General features: G+C 43.1%; 1 protein-coding gene across 5 annotated transcripts in view; it reads left to right on the forward strand.

Moving 5' to 3' along the window:
- The first annotated feature begins 281 nt into the window (after positions 1-281).
- The window catches only part of GPR155 (G protein-coupled receptor 155), a 46746-nt gene continuing 29114 nt past the window's right edge, over positions 282-17913 (forward strand). For 3 of the 5 annotated variants that reach the window (XM_067549218.1, XM_067549222.1, XM_067549221.1), the window contains exons 1-2: positions 282-1348; positions 14595-15101. In XM_067549218.1, the coding sequence (XP_067405319.1) occupies positions 14636-15101 (466 nt within the window). In that variant the 5' untranslated portion in view covers positions 282-1348; positions 14595-14635. Of the gene's footprint in view, positions 1630-14594; positions 15102-17913 lie in introns of all 5 variants that reach the window. The other 2 variants (XM_067549220.1, XM_067549219.1) reach the window with 2 other exon arrangements.

Below are 17913 nucleotides of genomic sequence, written 5' to 3' on the forward strand. Positions count from 1 at the left end.
CTGCTGATGGGTTCATACAGAACTGTGACAATATGAAGGGAGTGATGTAGCAAGTTTCTCAGAGAGAGGCCCAGCCTCTTACTCTTGCAGGCTGCCACAAAGCCAGATTCCAAACACTGCTGAGAACTAATCCCCAAAGATGGAGTCTCTCTCAGCCGGGGGGACAGAATCCACCACCCCTTCTCTCCTCCCACGGTATAAGGCTGGGAGCAGCTCCCTTCCTAACAATGATAAGGAGACTAACTCTTTTTGAGGAGGTCTTCTCTGGAAGGTCACAGGGAATGAGGGGGGAGGCTTGGGGCAGGTCCTGTGGCCACCTTTCCCCTGGCTAGAGTGAGGATTTTGGAGGCAGTAGGTCTGTCACTGCCCCTGGCTGGTGGAAGACTTGGCTTCGGGTTTACATTCCCCCTTTCCCCATGAGTGAGGAAATGCAGGTGTCAGATGTGTGTGACTCCCCCGACACTCCCCAAGAGAAGCCAGGGTGGGGATGCACGATAGACTTATGCGTTCCCAGACTGATGAAACTTAGGGGCACATCTATAGCCCCTGTTAGTTAGAAGATGAGGGGACAGCTCTGCAGCCCCTTCCTAGGGAGATAAGTGGACAAGTCTGCATCCCCTCCCCCAGCACGGATAGCAGGGAGATAGCGTGTCTGTGCCACGCACCGCCAGCTGAGAGGAGCTGGGGGCAGCGCTGTAGCCCGGGAAGGAGCTGCCGCGCGCGCTACCGCCATGAGGCAGCGGCTGAGGGGCAGGCCGGGGCCTCCCCTCCATGAAGGGGGCAGGGCGACAGAGCAGTCTCCGCGCGCGCGCGCGCGAGAGAGAGAGAGAGAGAGGGCGGGAGTCAAGCGGCTGCGTCTGGCCAGGGGCTGGGGTCCCCCCCCGTGGGACCCCGCTGAACGCCGCCATCTTGACGCCCCGCCCTGCCCCGGCAGGGAGCGATTGCCGGCTCCCCCCTCCCAGGCTCCCGCCCCTCAGCCCGCGCGGCTCCGGGGGTGGGCGGCGAACCGGCGGCGCGCGCTCCCCCCTCCCTCCGTAGGGCGGGCACTCAGCCTCGGGAGCCTCCTCTCCGGGGCCGGCCCCGCCTCAGCGCGTGGGAACCCCCCGCGGGATCCGGAGCTGCAGTTCGCCTCCCGCTCCATGGGGCTGAGCGGGGCACCAGCCCCAGCGCGCGGCGGCCGAGTCGTGCGCCAGGCGGAGGCGGCGAAGGGCACCTCGGCGAGCAGAGGAGGCCGGAGGGAGCGGCCGGTGGCGGGGCGCTTCGAAGCCGGCACGTGCGCGCCCGCGTCGGGGCTGGGGTGACTCCGCGCCCGCGGGGGAGACCGTCGCTGGGAGAGCTGCTGAAATCTGTATGTTCGCGGGGGCCTGGCAGGGGTGCGTGTTCAGGGGATGTCAGCCCGTCCCTGCTCCCGTGTGTGCCTTACATAAGGCTCCGCTGTGCACGGTGTGTGTGTGTCTCTCCCACTGCTGTGTACAAGGAGGGATACTCTGTGCTGCTGATGCCCTGAGCTCTCTCCGCCTCAGAGGCGCTCAGGCTGCTGCCCACAGGCAGGGGAGGCTTTACTTATTTTTAGCTGACTAACTTCTGCAGAACCTACCAACGACAGCTGCAGCTGCAGCAGTGTGTTAGGTGCGTATGTAATTATATGGGGGTAATTTAGCATCTAATAGTCATTTAAAGCTATCCAACAACAAATCCTATTTACTGGCAAATGTGAGCTCATTCAAAAACGATTGTGTTGGTTCCAGAGTATTTTCAGTGTGATTTAAACACTTCTGGTACAGTTTGCCCCTGGTTGACTGTTTGGTGGTGAATCTGTCTTTCCTCAGTCTTAGTACTGCCTTGTTTATTTTTTGCATTGATTATTTTCATACATGTCAAACTAGATAAAATGAAACATTGGCTGTGTATATCTCAGTTATAATATATTAAAGTAGATTTAGTTTAAACACACCATCAAGTGAAACACTTAAGAAATTCCTCTACCTTTCATTTTCCTTGTAATCTTCCAGCTTTTTCTGAGTCTTCTGTTGTCATGCAGTATAGTGCAGTTAGTTTTGTATTTCTCAGACATAGACATTTCCCAGTCAAAAATGTGGTTACTCATGCACAGAAAGGAGGAGCATAGTTGGCAGTCATAGAAAATAAACATGAAGTAGTAATAATAAGGCTTTGCTTTTCACTGTAAGTTTAAAAGAGTTTAATAAAGGAGAGTGTGGGTCTTATCTCATTTTACAAATGGGAAAACTGAGGCACTGAGGGTTTTTGTTTGGTTGTTTTAAAGGGATGCTGAATCTAAAAATCACACTTCTGTTTGGAAAATGTTTTACTGACTGTTGTGGCATCAAAGATCACATCTACAAATAAAACATAAAATTACTACAGCTAAAAGAGAGGAGGGGAAAGTATTTTTCTTTTCCAGCTTGTTTACTTTGTGCAATTGACAACGCTTTTGTATTTTGTCAGGGCTTTTTTACACACAGAATTTTCACTGGTTTAACTTTCTTAGTTGGAAACCACCCCTTTTAGTTATATAAGTACCACTTTGTACCACAGCCTTAGTTTCACTGCTGCTTTTGTGTAGTCAGTTTTCTTAGTAGTTGTTACTGTGAAATCTAGTCACTTTCACACAGCTGCAGCGTGGGGGAAAATAATTTAAAATAGAAAATATAGTTTTAAAACCATAGACAATGTGGAGGGTACAAAGAAGGTTTAGAACCTGAAACTACTTTTGGAATTAACTAGATTTCAAATTTATGGTGTCCCTTTTCAGTGATTTGCCAATGGTTACACTGTTACTCTATGTAATTATAGGGGGGTAATTTAGCATCTAATAGTCATTTAAAGCTATCCAACAGGCTAGAAAACAGGATGGCAAAGATTTTGCTTAATGTACAGGAGTGGGATCCATACGAATCATTTCTCGCCACTACATAACTTTTAATTTAAATCACTAAGGTGATGCAACTCACTTCCTCTTTTGGTGATTTTATTACTTTAGCAGATTTAAAAGCAGACAAACCCATTCAGTATGTTCTTCCTCTAATGTGAGCACCTGGGATGTAGAGCTCTTTAATGGGGGATGTTGCTCCTTCTTTCAGTATTTCCACTTAAGTGAGTTTGTCCAACAGGACTATAATGTGTTTATCACCATCAGGACATCTTTCATTTGCAACATGATGCAATATAGGTTACCTGTTCTGTGAGAGTGATCTCAGGATCCATTAACAATTTACAGAATCCCTCCAACAAAATCAGCATGTTTCTGGTGGAGATTCCATCTGAGAATTTCAGGGAGGGTCAGTGAGAAGAACGTTTTGGACATTTCCAAACTTTATTTTCCATTAAAAGAGAGGAGAGGGTGATGGGGGTGGGGGGATCTTCATGAAGGAGATGTTGAACCCGCCTGCTTGTGCTAGGGTTTGGCATAGTTGCCAGCATTTAGAAGAGTCTTCAAGAAACACTACTCTGATCAAAGCAGGGATTTGGGAGTTGCTTGAACTCTTAGCCCCTGGAGAGTTTGGTTTGTGTTCTGGTGAGTTTGTGTTTTACAAGTATTAATCACCACACCACTCCTGTGAAATACATATGTAGGTAAGTAAGTATTTATGTCTCAGTTTTACAGATAGGGTACTAAGTTAATGTTAGAGCTGGGGTTACAGAATTCAGTGCAGTAGGTCCTTACACTCTGCTGCTTTTTAGGCTTTGTCTACACTAGAAAGGCTTATTGATGCAAGTTATATCGGTGATCAAAAAGCGCTGTAATTACAGTGCTTGTGCCGTCCACACAGCACTCGTGTCATTAAAGTGCATCCACACTTTGTGCTCTAGCATCAACAGTGAGAGCAGTGCACTGTGGTTAGCTATCCCTCTGTGCAATTCATCACCTTGTGCCGCTAGGAGTTGTGGGAAGACAGAGAGGATCGCAATGCATCATGGGTATGGGCTCAATGTCCCATGATGCATTGATTTCCAACCCTCCCCTCATTCCTTGCATTCCTGGCTGTGTTTTGCTGCATTTTTCAACAGCCCCCCCATTTCCTAAGTGTGTGCCATCTCTGTCTGAAAGGATGGATCTTGCACTGCTCTCCACTGTTGCTGTCAGTGTTCTGAACACATTGCGGCTGGTTGTGCAGTATATCATGAGCTCACAATCAAAACAGGAATCCAAGGTGCTTGACCTGCTATGTGCCATGAAAACAAGCAGCACTGGATTACTGTTTGTATTCATGGAGCATCGGCACACGGTGCACCACCACTTTTGGATGCGTGAAACAAGCACTGAGTGGTGGATCACATCATTACACAAGTCCGTGATAGTGAGCAGTGGCTGCAGAGCTTCATGGACACCTGTCCAGAGCACACCCTAGCCCTCCGGCATAAGGACACACGAATGAGAGCTGCCCTCTTGGTGGAGAAGTGCATGGCAATCACCACATGGAAGCTGGCAACTCCAGACTGCTACTGGTCAGTCACTAATCAGTTTGGAGTCGGGAAATCCTCATTGGAGTTGTGTAATCACAAGTGTGCAGGGCCATTAACTGCATTCTGCTACGAAGTACTGGGACTCTGGGAAATGTTCGTGAAATAGTGGATGGCTTCATGGTGATGGGATTCCTTAACTGTGGCGGGGCAATAAATGGCATGCATATCCCAGTTTTGGCCCGGACCATTTTGCGATGGAATATATCAATAGAAAGGGATACTTCTTTATGGTATTGCAGGTGCTCGTGGATTACCGTGTTTGTTTCACTGACATCGACACAGGTTGGTCAAGGAAGGTGCATGACGCACGCATCTTCAGGAACATTGACCTGTATAGGAAGCTACAAGTAGAGACTTTCTTTCCAGACCAAAAGATTCCAGTGGGGGGATGTTGAGATGCCCATAGTGATCCTGGGAGACCCAGCCTACTAAATAATGCCTTGGCTCATGAAGGCTTATATGGACAACCTGGATAGAAGTCAGGAGTGCTTCATTAACAGGCTGAGCAGATGCCGTATGACAGTTGAATGTGTGTTTGGCATATTAAATGCTCGCTGAAGATGCCTTGATATCAGGCTAGACCTAAATGAGGACAATATTTCCATAGTTATAGTCACCTGCTGTATGCCCCATAATTTATGTGAAGCTAAGGCTGAAAAGTTTGCCCCTGAGTGGACCGCACAGGGGGATCGTCTTGCATCTGAATATGAACATCCAGATGCTAGGGGTATTAGAGGGGCACAATGAGGGACCATTCGGATCAGGGAGGCTTTGAGGGCCTATTTTGAGAATGAGAACCAGTAAGGGGTTTTTGTGAACAGCACTCTGCCATGGTATGACGGCTATCTAGCTTGACCTGTGTATTAGTGACAGTGAAAGTACCATGTGCAAAACAGAAATAAAGAGTGCTTATTGTTCTCACAGCTTGTCTTTAATAAACAAGCAGTTTACAACACAAACAAAACACCAGGCTGGAGGGGAGAAGGCAGTGAGGGGCAGCGTGAGCTATGACAGCTGGGTGTAAATCTTGCTATCCTTCTGAAAGCTGTCTGAAAGGGAGTAGTGAACGGGGTTTCGAGACGGGCTGAGCATTTGGTAGGAATGTGTGGAGGGAGTTTTGGGAGTGCATGGAAAGCAGTTCTGTAGTGGCTGCAAGGTGGGGCAAGTATGCATGAACACTGTCTGCAGTGTCACGATTGTCTTTAACAGCTCCATCTGCTCCTCCATTGCCTTAATCGTGCGCTCATGACTTGCTAGCACCCTGTCATAGTTTTCCCTCCTTTCCTGTCTATCAATTTTCTGACTTTCGGACACAGATTGTGGATTTTTTTTGTGCATCTGAGTGTGTTTGTGTGTTGTGCCTTACCAGCCAATAGGAGTTGAGGTTGTATCGATGTGAATGTGGGTTTACCTGGTGATTGCCTGAATGTTTAGTGATTGCACTAGTTGGGTTGCTCAAACATGTTCCTAACTCTGAGTTAACAAAGTTGTTAGTCTGAATGTTTAGATTTGTATTAGAAGACATGAGTCTTGGGCTTCTAGTGTAGCATTCCCTGAAATGCTTGAAGTGGATATTTGAGTCAAAGTGGGAAGAGCAGTCCATGTGCCAGAAGCAGGTATCTGTGAAACATCCGTGAGTTAGTTTCACCCCCTCCTTCTCTGGAATAGGGAGAAAAAGTGTGAGGCCAGGTCTACACTACAAACTTTAGATGGTGTAGCTATCCAGTTAGGGGTGTGATTTGTGACTGACAGTTGTGCCAGGACAAGTTCAAAGTGTAGCTGCACTTATACTGATAAAACTGTGCTTTTGCAGGGATAGCTTATTTTGTCTGAGGGGGCGTATTGGGGAGGGAGCTACACGAGCAAAAACAACGTTTTGCTGGTATAAGCTCAACACAATATACCATTGTAACCATATAGCTATACCAGCAGGGCCTTACAAATGTAGATCTGGCCTCAGTTACTGATCTGTAAAATGAAGATAATAGGAAAATATGATCTCACAAGATTGTTTGAGGATAAGTATATTAAAGATTGTGAGGCGCTCAGATCTGTGGCAATGGGGGCCATATAAATATATTAGCCCAGGACTCCACTAGAAAAGGTTTGCTGGTGTAACTTTATTGGCTCCACCCACCAACTGTAGACACAGGCCTGGTCTACGCTGGTGGCTTAATTCGAATTAAAGTCCCTTAATTCGAATTAATTATTCCCACGTCTACACTTGCACATTGTTAATTCTAGTTAAGGAGCCTTTACAATCGAATTAATAAAACCACCTCTGCAAGTGGATTAGTTCCTGAAATGCATCAGTTAATTCACATTAGTGAGAGTGTGGACGTAATGGGACTTAATTCGAATTAATTGGCCTCCAGACTGTATCCCATGATGCCCCATTTCAGTACCCTCCCCCAAAGCAGCCCCGGGAAGATTTAAATCTTCATTTCCTGTGGTGAATGGGTTTAAAATCCAAGCTGCGATCACACACACACACACACACACACCCCCCCCCCCCCCCACACACACACACAACAAGCCCTTTTCAGTTTGTCTCTTTAAGGGTTTGAAAGATTTCACCACCCCTCTCCCCATGTGGTGAATGCTTTTTAACTGCCCAGCAAGCCCTTTGCAGTTTGTCCCTTTGAAAGTTTAGCCATTTAAAGTTTGTCCCTTTGAAAGATTTCACCCCCCACCCCCCTCCCCGCGTGGTGAATGCGTTTTAAATGCCAGCAGTGAGAGGAAATTCGTTGCTACGTTGTTTCAGAGGCCAATCATGGAAATTGATACTTTCTTAAGAGTTTATTCACAGTACTACATGTGGATACATTATATCATGCTTTCTATCAGTGAAATAGAAACATTTGTATCACTGTATTAATATACTAACTGACTCCGTTGTTATTTATCTTATATTCTACAGACACCGGTAGAATCCAAATCAAAGGCAAGCAATATACAGAGGGTTGTAGGGGGAGCATAAAAGACAAACAGCATACAGGTGGGGGGGGGTTGGTTTGGTGGAGGGAAAAAATCAAAGGCAAGCAATATACAGGAGGTGGTGGGGGAAGCATAAAAGGCAAACAGCATACTGTTCTAAAGTAATCCAGGATAAGCTGCAATGTATTTGTCAGGGTCAAAATGAGAGCATAGTTCAGCTGGCTCCATGTGCCTGCAGCAATGGGAGAGTAAAAAAACAGCATTAAAATCCTTTACCTGTTTGTTTGGGGGTGGGGGAAGAGGGTGTGGGAAGCAGCATTACATCCTGGGATGATGACACTCGTCACAACAGTCTCTATGGTTAGTTGCACTGTGGGATAGCTTCCCACATTGCACTGCTTTCTAATTCGAATTAAGGCTGGCCAGTGTGGACGCAAGAAACCAGCACAAATACTGTAGTGTGGACAGTCTGCAGCGCTTTCTATAAATCGCTTTCTGTAATTCGAATTAAGCTAATTTGAATTAGTGCTGCAGTGTAGACATAGCCACAGTTTATACTGGCAAAAATGCTTTGACAGTGTAGTTTATTCCAATTCCGTGAGCAAAATAAGCTACACCAGCAAAAGCACTTTTATGCTGATATAACTACATCTACATTAGGGCTTTTGCTCTTTATAGAAGTGTTCCGGGGGAAGGGGGGAATCACATCCCTAACCAGTAAGTTTACTATTGAAAGCTTTGTCATGTAGACATGATCTTAATAGGAGGGCGGGGACAACAGCTGCTGCTGTGGATCAGAGCAAAGCCTTTGGGTGACGGAGCCTCACACTTAGGTTATCACTAGGAAGGTCCCAGGGCAGGCCAGGAAGCAGGATAAGTTTTTAGTGCAGCTGAGAGCCTGGCCTCTGTAACGCTGCCTCAAGCTCATTTACGGTTTACTACCTGCAGAGGCCAAAATATACACCCTTGTCAAGCAAGGTGGTAGTTATTCAATAGTATCCTGCGTGGGGCTGTTTGAGTGCAGAGGGAAGGATTGAGATTAGGGCTGTCAAGGGATTTTTAAAAAATTGTGATTAATTGCAGTATTAATCACCCTGTAAACAATAATAGAATACCATTTATTTAAATATTTTGGATGCTTTCTATATTTTCAAATATATTGATTTCTTTTACAACACAATACAAAGCATACAGTGCTCACTTTATTTTTATTACAAGTGTTTGTAAAAGAGATAAAATAAATAGTATTTCAACTCACCTCATACAAGCACTGTAGTGCTATGTCTTTATCATGAAAGTTGAACTTACAAATGTAGAATTATTATTATTCATTAGCGTGTGCAGCACATTTGATTAGGGAATCTTTGTATGGGGTATCGACGTCAATTTCGCCGGCAGGCCACATTTCAATTTCTTGACACATACCACCTGCCGCCGAGAAATCTCCCGATGAATGGGATTTCGATGGCAGAGCGTGGTGCCTTTCCTTCCATTTCAGCGGCAGCTTGCTTTTTCTTCCCGTCCACCGACAAATTGTGCGCGTCCGCAGTCTTTTGGGGGCAGCACCACTGGACCAAATCTGAAAGATTTGTGGGACAGATATAAAAGGTTCTACTCCCTGTGTGCGCCGATGTTGTTATTATTATTACATAACTCCCTTCAGTTGAGTGAGTCCTTTGTTTACAAGGGAGGGTGGATTTTATCTCAGAGACTAAGCATGTAGCCGGGGAGGAGAGGCTGGTGTAGGGATGCTGAGCTCACCAGGTCCCTATTCTCTATTTGTGCTGGCAACCACATTTGGACTTTAAAAAAAAAAAAAAAAATTAACTCCCCACCATCAGCCCCAAAGGGCTTGGGGCTTTAGCACTGCTCAGGGCATGGGGCTTCTTGTGTCAGTCCCACTTGAAGCTGCAGGTTGGGATTTCAGCCCCCCTGCTGTTGCCAGAGCTGTGGGCTTGAGTTTCAGCCCTACCAATTCCAGTGCCTCCCTTCCTGCCCAGAGGTAAGAGATTAACGTGTTAATTTTGTTTTCAGTTAATCTCAGGCATTAAGTGCAATTAATTGACAGCCCTAGGAGTTTATCATTGCGCTGATCCTGTGCTGCAGTCTAAGCTGTGCAAAAGGGGATCTGAAGATCTAGGCTGGAAAAGTACTGTCTAATAATAAATTAGTGGGAAATGTCAAATACAGATGTTCATTGGAGGGAAAACCTTGGTAGAAGTGATGCTGAAAGAGCCTTACGGGAGAGAATGGGGAGTAAACTAGACCTCAGTTTGCAATGTAATATGGGAGTGAAGAAGCCAATGTTACTTTAGGCTGCAACCAGCTGTGTTATGGACCAGAGAGGTAATAATTTCTGTGTGATTCGGGTGCAACCATACCAGAAATATTATGTTCAGTTCTGGGTGCCTTATTATCAGAAGGATATTGAAAGCTTGAGCAAGAATAATAATCTGTGAGCTGGAAGAAAGTTTAGGAGTTAAATATGTATGGCTGAGCTAAATATCCTCCATCCAAATACTTGAAGGGTGAAAACCCTAGGGAGGAAGAAGAATTCAAAATTTAAATTGGTACATGGAGGGTGGTGTCAGCCTCTTGGTGTGATCTTTCAAATGACCCCAGTCTCTCTGGTTGACCCTCCTTAGCTTGTCTTCAGTCAGGTCGGATCCTGGACCGCAGCTCTAATTAAGGCTGGCGGTCCTTCAGTTTTAGGGCTTACGGTCTGCTTCAGTCTTTTGATTACTTTCCTGGAGGCAGCCTGGTATGTGCCCTTTGTTGTCCCAGGCCTTTCTGCCTCCTTTTCCTTCTGTCTACTCTTCCCTTTATAGGAGGACTTGTTTCCTCTACTGGTTGCAGCTCTGGGTGCCTGTCTTCATGATTGGCAGTCCTGGCAGTTGTGTGGGGGTGTATTCAAGCTGCTTGCTTGTAAACTGGAGACTTTTTCTCCTCCTCCCTCTGTCTATGCTCAATATGGATTTGTAGACCCCATTACAAGGGCAAAACTTGGAGTAATGGGGTGAAATTTAGTTAGATGATCAGGAAAAACTTCCTGACAGTGAAGTATATTGCATTCTCTCAAGAGAAGTGCTGGAATCCATGCTGCTTGGGAGATTTATGGTGTAGAATGGACATAACATTGGAAAATATACTGTATGGGATAGGGATGCACTGGTTGACCTAAAAATAGACCATTTTCATCCCAGTTGATTAAGTGTGGTAAATGTACACAATGCTGCAATTTGGTTAAGAATGTCAAATATTAAGATTGTGTCCCAAAGAACTTGCATTCTAAATGCATGTACGATATAAAAGATAACATCTGTGGGCAGGTAAGGAGCTCACTCTGAGAACACTGGCCTTCATTGGTACCCTGGATTAACAGTGCAATATGTTTTATAATTCAATTGGGTTAGGAAAACTTTCTTTAAAAAGTCAGCCTATTAAATGATCCAAACAAAGCTTTGAAGTTTTTAACGTGCTATTAAGCTGGAGAAGAGTTCCTACCACTGTTGATACTAGAGCATTTGTCACACTGGCTGCAAAGTAATCAAGGCATGAAGGTTGTCTTTATAACTGGCAAAGAAACAAACTGTAAATTGTGTTTTCTGTTTCAAACTGCAGATCCCAAAGCACGTAACAGATTTGTGACTTTCTGTTGGCTGTGCTTCCATAGCAACTGTAGAATTTAGAAAGGGCGTCTCCATCTCAGTCTGAATTGGGGCACAGAAAAAAAGCAGTATCTCCGTGGCCTGGTCTGTGTTAGCATTTTTCTTAAAATCTCCAACTCTTGCTCTAGGACCAGTGCAGCATCACCACTGCTTGCAACAGTGGGAATGCTAGTGTAGACCAGCAATTGGTATCTTTAACACTGTGTTGTCTACCGATAGTAAAGAATGCCTGTGCTGTATCTATGCTAGTGCTTCTTTTGTGGTTACTCTAGGGCAAAAACGTTACCCTCTTTTTTTAACTCTTTTTTTACCTGAGCCCTTAGTCAAAATTCAGGGTCCTGCACCTGGTTTCAGTTAGAAAGAGAAATTGATGATAGAGCCAGGCATGTCTTTGATGCAGAACTGTTTGCTTACCGAGAATGTACAAAATCCTATTTCCTTGAACATAGGAAGAATCAAACCTCAAGAGAGAGTTTTTCTCATAGTTTCCAGCCCCTTTCAGCCACCACTCAAACCCAAAAGTTCCCTCTTTAGGCTTTTTTTTTTTTTTTTCAGAGCCATGCTCCCAGGGCTTGCTCAGGCTGTGTTCTTGGCTACTTCTGTCTCTGCTCTGACTTCTCTTCTGTGTCTCTCACATACACAGCTGTCCTGCCCCAGTCCTGGCCAGCCTCTATGATTGTTTTCAGCCTTCAGGAAAATCCCTGGGCCAGTGTGGCCCAGCCACTGCCCAGGCTTGCCATGCTGGTCTAGCCCTTGAGTGGTGATTTCCATTGTTAGTTAGTACTAAACAAATTATCTTATTTAATGGTTCCCTCATTTAGCCTGAATGTTAGGTACTTACCCAGATCTGTGATCCATGCAGTCACCACCACCTCTCAGCATAAAAATAACATAGAGTCTTGAGTTCTTAAGCAGGTGAATGATGCAGAAAGTCTGGCTGGTGAGAAAGGATAATTGTCTTAGAATGGGGATCTGATCTTTTTTTTTTAACCTGGTGCGGTAGCAGAGGACATCAGGAGTTCTTCTATGGCCACTGGAATTTATTCTTGATTAGAACAGGAATTCTCATCTATTGTAGCATCTTATTGAATAGCATTAGGCAGTGGTGGTAAAATACAGAGAGCTATCTTTATTTATGGTAAGGTGCCCTCTCCACTCCAAAATGTCTTGGAGGTCAGGCAGAGAATAGTCAGTGGGAAAAGGGAGGAGGCTAGTTCCTTACTTTCTAGTCTGCTTGGTGCTCATGTTACGTTTTAATGCCTAAGGCATTGTAAGAGAGAAAGCAGTGCGCTCCAAAATATGTATTAATATATTAAACTGAGTTGTCCTGTCCCTGGTCTTGGACAAGAGGCCCTGCACTTTATAGCATTAAAAGCCACATTGCCATTAGCCAATTTTTAAAGACTGTAGAAAACATTTTAACTATTTGAATAATTGAAAGAATATTTCCCCTTTTGTACATTCAGAACTTGCATTCTTCTTATCAAATGATATAATTTGTCCTTTTAGGTGAATAGAACATCAAGGTGTATGATGGGTACATCTACCCACACATTTTTCTGGTTTTGTAGTCAGCAATGAGATGATTCACAGTGGGGGCATTTGGCATTTCATGAAAGAGGCACATCAACTAAAAAAATCACAATTTTGTCTGCAAATGGCATTACCCACCATTCACAAACGACGCTGTAACCAAATAAGATTAGACTGAATCGGATTGTTTACTCTGCATTTGATAGCACTTTGTGTTTAGTCAGTTAAACTGTTTCCTCAGCAGAGTCAGACATTTTCCCATTTGGATTGGTATCTTATGCAGCATCCTCAAAGATGGGGGAGGGGAATCTTTTAAAATTATGTAAATATGGTTGTATAACAATTGCCTGAGGAACTTGGGAGCAGGATAGGATCTGAAACTGCTTGTAACTCCTCATTTGAAATAGTGTAGATTTCAGGTTTGACTAGAGGGTATCACGTATGGGGAAAGCTCACTGTTTTTTAGGCTGACTCCTTCCCCCATCTACACTACAACTATAGTTTAGTAATGAGACCCTGTGATGGGGGTCTATCAGTCCTTATTTGTCCGTTGCTGGACGGATTGGAACCCTGACACCACCCGTACTCGATGACCAGACCAGGCTACTAACAAGACTTAGTCCTCCAGTGGCCTAGATGGGTGAGGAAGAGACATTGACCAATCAGGAGCCAGCAAGCCAGTTAAAAAGGCTTGCCTCCTTTTTTTCAGGGCAGTGCAGCGCAGCTCTTCAGCATGACACTAGGACAGATAAAGAGCCCAGCTAACACAGAAACTCTGGTCTTGCTTTCAGGCACTGCAACTAAGTGCTTACTTTTGTGGTTGTATTTGTTTATTTAATGGTGCAGACAGCCAAATTATGAGTTTGTTTTTATTTAACTGTTTAGATATTGAAGTCAAGCTTATGGCACATGCTACCCTGGTGCAAGCAGGCAGCCAAAATTTGTGGACTAAGCCAGGGAGCATCTGCATTACCACAGTTGGCCCTGAAGTGGGTCGCTATGGAACAGACCCGACTCCCACCTGTGACAGACCCAAATATGACACATTTGTCCCCTGGCTCATTATAACACCATTACAAGTTGTACCATATATAGGATATTTATGCATGGATTGTAACAGAGAGATACTTTTTACCCCAGCAGCTTCCAGCGGTGGTGTAACAGGATCTCCTGACTTGAATAGAGTTTAGTATATACGAAACTTCCATCTTCTGGCCCTGCTCACATTGGCTTTTCATGATGTTAGGAAACAGTTTCTTAAAGAGAGCTATTAAGTATAATTTCAGCTAAAATGTTGCTGCCAGTTGGTGTCCATGAGACATAACTTACTTAAAACAGTTCGTTTTTTTAAAAATAACGTTGTGTACACTGGCTGATATAGCCATGGTAGGTGAAACTAGTTTTTAGTCTTGGCCCAACAAGACAAATGCCATAGCTCTACTTTGTGATAGTTCACAGTGATTTATTTTTCTTTAAACCAGAAGAGCTAAAAGTGTCTTTCTTATTTTAAATAAATTTTAGATTCTGGAGAATACAGCAGAAAATCTTCAAGTCATGTCATTTTCTATGCCAACAGATTTTAATTGTTTCAGCTCACGAGTTACATTTAGCTTTAATGTTTCATTTGAAATGTATACTAGAGTTAAAGTTGAAACCCAAGTAGATTTTAATATTTGTACCAATTGACAGATGTGCTATTGGTGAATTGTGTGTACTTGCCACTTTCAACAGAAGAGAGAAATAGCCAAGGAGGGAAGAATGTGTATTTGGGATCCACCCAAATTATTTTACAATTTTCTATTTTATCAATTTTGTTTCTCATTCTAAGTAGTTGCTGTTTTCTGGCCTGCTGGCAGATAGAAGTGCTTGGGGGAGGGACTTAGAAGTGCATTTTAAAGTAATCAGTGAGACACACACCCACTCAGAAGTTGAATAACACTGTTTCTTTCTCTCTTTTTTTTTACACATCAGAACATTGCATACTCTGCTTTTAAAACAAGCATTGAGGGAAGATGGATACTTTCTCAGACTTTACTGCAAAGAACCTCTCCTCTTCAGCCAATATGTCGGATTCCCTGCCTGGCAGTTTGGGCTACCAATTCAATGTTACCAGTGGTTCTCCTTCCATGTCAATAAGCAGGCTTTTCCCAGCTCTGCTACAATGCTTCGGCATCATCCTCTGTGGATATATAGCTGGAAGAGCCAACATCATCACGTCATCTCAGGCCAAAGGACTGGGAAATTTTGTCTCCCGTTTTGCACTCCCAGCTTTGCTATTCAAAAACATGGTGGTACTTAATTTTTCCAATGTGAACTGGTCTTTCCTTTGCAGCATCCTGGTTGCCAAAGCTTCTGTATTTTTCTTAGTCTGCATTTTAACATTATTGGTAGCCAGTCCTGAAAGCCGGTTTAGCAAAGCAGGACTATTCCCTATTTTTGCTACACAAAGCAATGACTTTGCACTGGGATATCCTATAGGTAAGAAACCACTTATACTTTCTTGTTGTTTTTTTTAAACTTCTGTGTTAAACATTATTTTTCATTGTCCTAGTACAGTTTTGTGCTCTTGTGCGTCTAAATTTGAGCTGTTTTACCTTCTGCTGAACTGAAATCTTAGGCTGTGTAAACAGTTGTCAATGAATAAACATATGTTTACTTGTACAAAGCAATGCTTATGACTTCAAAAGTGTTGACCAGATGGAACAGAGAATGGGATAGAGTCTTTCAGCTGCAATTTGTCAGTTTGCATCTACCCCAAGTATATGGGGACCAGAAGTTACTACCATCTGTTAGCTATTCATTGGCCTGCATATAATGAGCTGGTGATCTTAGTTTGGTTTTCAATTGACTGATGCCCACGTTCATGTTGACCAAGAAAAAGTAGCTGACACTAAGGCTATGGCTACACTGATGGTGGCAAAGTTGCCGCCTTCAGATCGATTTCTCTGGATTGACTGAGTGGTCAGCGAAGACCTGCTCAGTCGATCCAGAAATTGACGTATTAAGACCACTTTCATAAGTGGTGTAGTGCTGCGTCGACAGGAACTGGCGCAGTGCAGTGAAGACAGTGCACAGAAGAGGAGCAGAGAAGTCGATGGGAGTTATGCAAGTTTTTTGCATAGCTTGTGTAACTCCCATCAACTGCCGCCGAATCTTGGAGGTAAGTGTAGACAGGATCTAACATTTCATACCCACTAGTGATCCCTCTAAATCTGTGCTGAGGCACGTTAGCAGGGCTGTCTGAGGAACTTTGTTGGGAGCAATATTCTCACCTTAAATATTTGTTTTTAAAATAATCAAAATTGTTAGTTCTTTGTGAAAACTTGCAAAAGAGTCCTAAAACTAGAAATGTTTACTGCGTGTGGAAGATTTGTAATGCAGTATACATTGCACTATAAAACCCGCACAAAGATCTGATCTACCCCTCTCTCCCCAAAAGAAAACTGCATACACAGATTTAGAAAACTTGACTGAAATAAACTGTCACTGTCCTGTAGTCGTGTTGCTCATTGCACTATTGTCACAGAGTTATTGGAGGCTGCAGAGGCTTATCATTTATGTGAGTTTTCTTTTTGTTTCAAAACGGTTTTGTTTCCACAAATTGCAGTACAGAATAAAATTCTTATTATGAGTGGCTTATTAAGGGTTTACCGCTCCACTGAAAACATGCTGATTTCTAATCCAGGCTACTAGAGTCTCCCCAAACTTTAAAATCCCACTGTTTCAGCTTAATTGTACATTTATACAACAGTTCAGGATCTGAAATAGCAGTGTTGCCTTGTACCTGCTTGGCTCTAGCTCTTGACCTAACAAAGAAATAATCTAATGTGCGTGTTTCTGCCTATTGTAGAGTTTGTTCAAGAAGATTTAAATCTGCTCAAAACAGAAGATAGCTGTCTATACTTGTTTGCATGTTGACATCTTAATTTCTGTAGCAGGTGATGGAGAAAAGTTGCATCTTTTGGGCTCAGTTCTAATATGTGATCATCAGGCATGCATTGCCATATGTTCTGTGGGGGAAATGTCACTTTGTATGTACACAGGATTTTGTATGGTCCATTGGTAGTGTATGACCAGGTATCTCAAATCTGAGCTTCTTGTGACTTTTTCTGTGCCTTCAGCACAGAGTGTAACAAGAAAGCTCCATTCTAATGGAGATCTTACAAAAAAAAATCATATTTCTTTCGGGAATACAACTTTTATTCTCTCTACTTTTTTGTTTGTTTTTGCATCCCTCTTTTTAAATTTCAAACAATATAAAAATATAGTCCATAAGTCCACTCCCTCTCTTCTACTTTTGGTAGGCAGGCTTTTTGTAGTTGTGTTTGTTGCTGGTGCTATGTGCTTTTAGTCACTTACAAAAATATTTACTGTGTATGGCAGCCCAAACATACACACACAATTTACTTATAGTGAGCTGTAATGTGTTATTAAAATTGACAGGAAAAACTGGCTATTTAAACACCAATTACTTAAAAGGTAAAAAAAAGCACAATTTAAAAACCAACACAATTCCAGCTGAAGTTTATTTAAAAAAATTTAAAAAAATAAAAAATTGGCATGTCTGCACTTTACAATAGCAACTACTTAAAAGTACCCTTTCAGCATGAACTCTGGCCAGTTTTAAAAATAAAACAAAAGCATCTACCTGTGAATTCCCATATTAATTTTTGTGTATTTTTTATCACATTTTCCTATTTTTTAAATGTTGTTCTCTCCCTTGCTTTTGTATGAAAGACCCACAGAAACAGGAAAAAGTGACTGTACAGGAAGAACGGTGAAGCTGGCTAGATACAAAGTGCTTTTAAATGCACAAAGTAAACTCACTGATTTTTTTGCCACCTAAACTTTCATTTATAATAATCGTAGATGTTGCTTGTAACAATAAGTTTTTAAAAAATCAGAAATAACTGTAATGTGTGTATTTTTAAGTTAATGGTAACTACTTTCATTTTCATAGTCTTTTCATTATATCTCAAAGTACTCCACAATAAGCTTAAAATTAAAAATGAAATCCGTCTGGCCACTATTTACTTAAAAGCCAATGAAACCAAATGTCTGTGCTTCAATAGGTCAAGAGTTCAACAGAGCAGTTGGCAAGCACGCGCACAATTGGAAAATCTCTCTGACAAAATGTCAGACTTTGGTGTTCAGAGCAAGTAATGTGTGTGTCGTGATTATACCCACGTGACATTCTCATGAGCAAATTAGAGAAATGTGGTCTAGATGAAATTACTCTAAAATGGGTGTACAACTAGTTGAAAGAGCACACTCAGAGTATCAATGGTTT

This window comes from Emydura macquarii, unplaced genomic scaffold, assembly GCF_026122565.2.
Source record: "Emydura macquarii macquarii isolate MOO-44397 ecotype Brisbane River unplaced genomic scaffold, CSIRO-AGI_Emac_v2 contig_1253, whole genome shotgun sequence".
NCBI lineage: Eukaryota > Metazoa > Chordata > Testudines > Chelidae > Emydura > Emydura macquarii.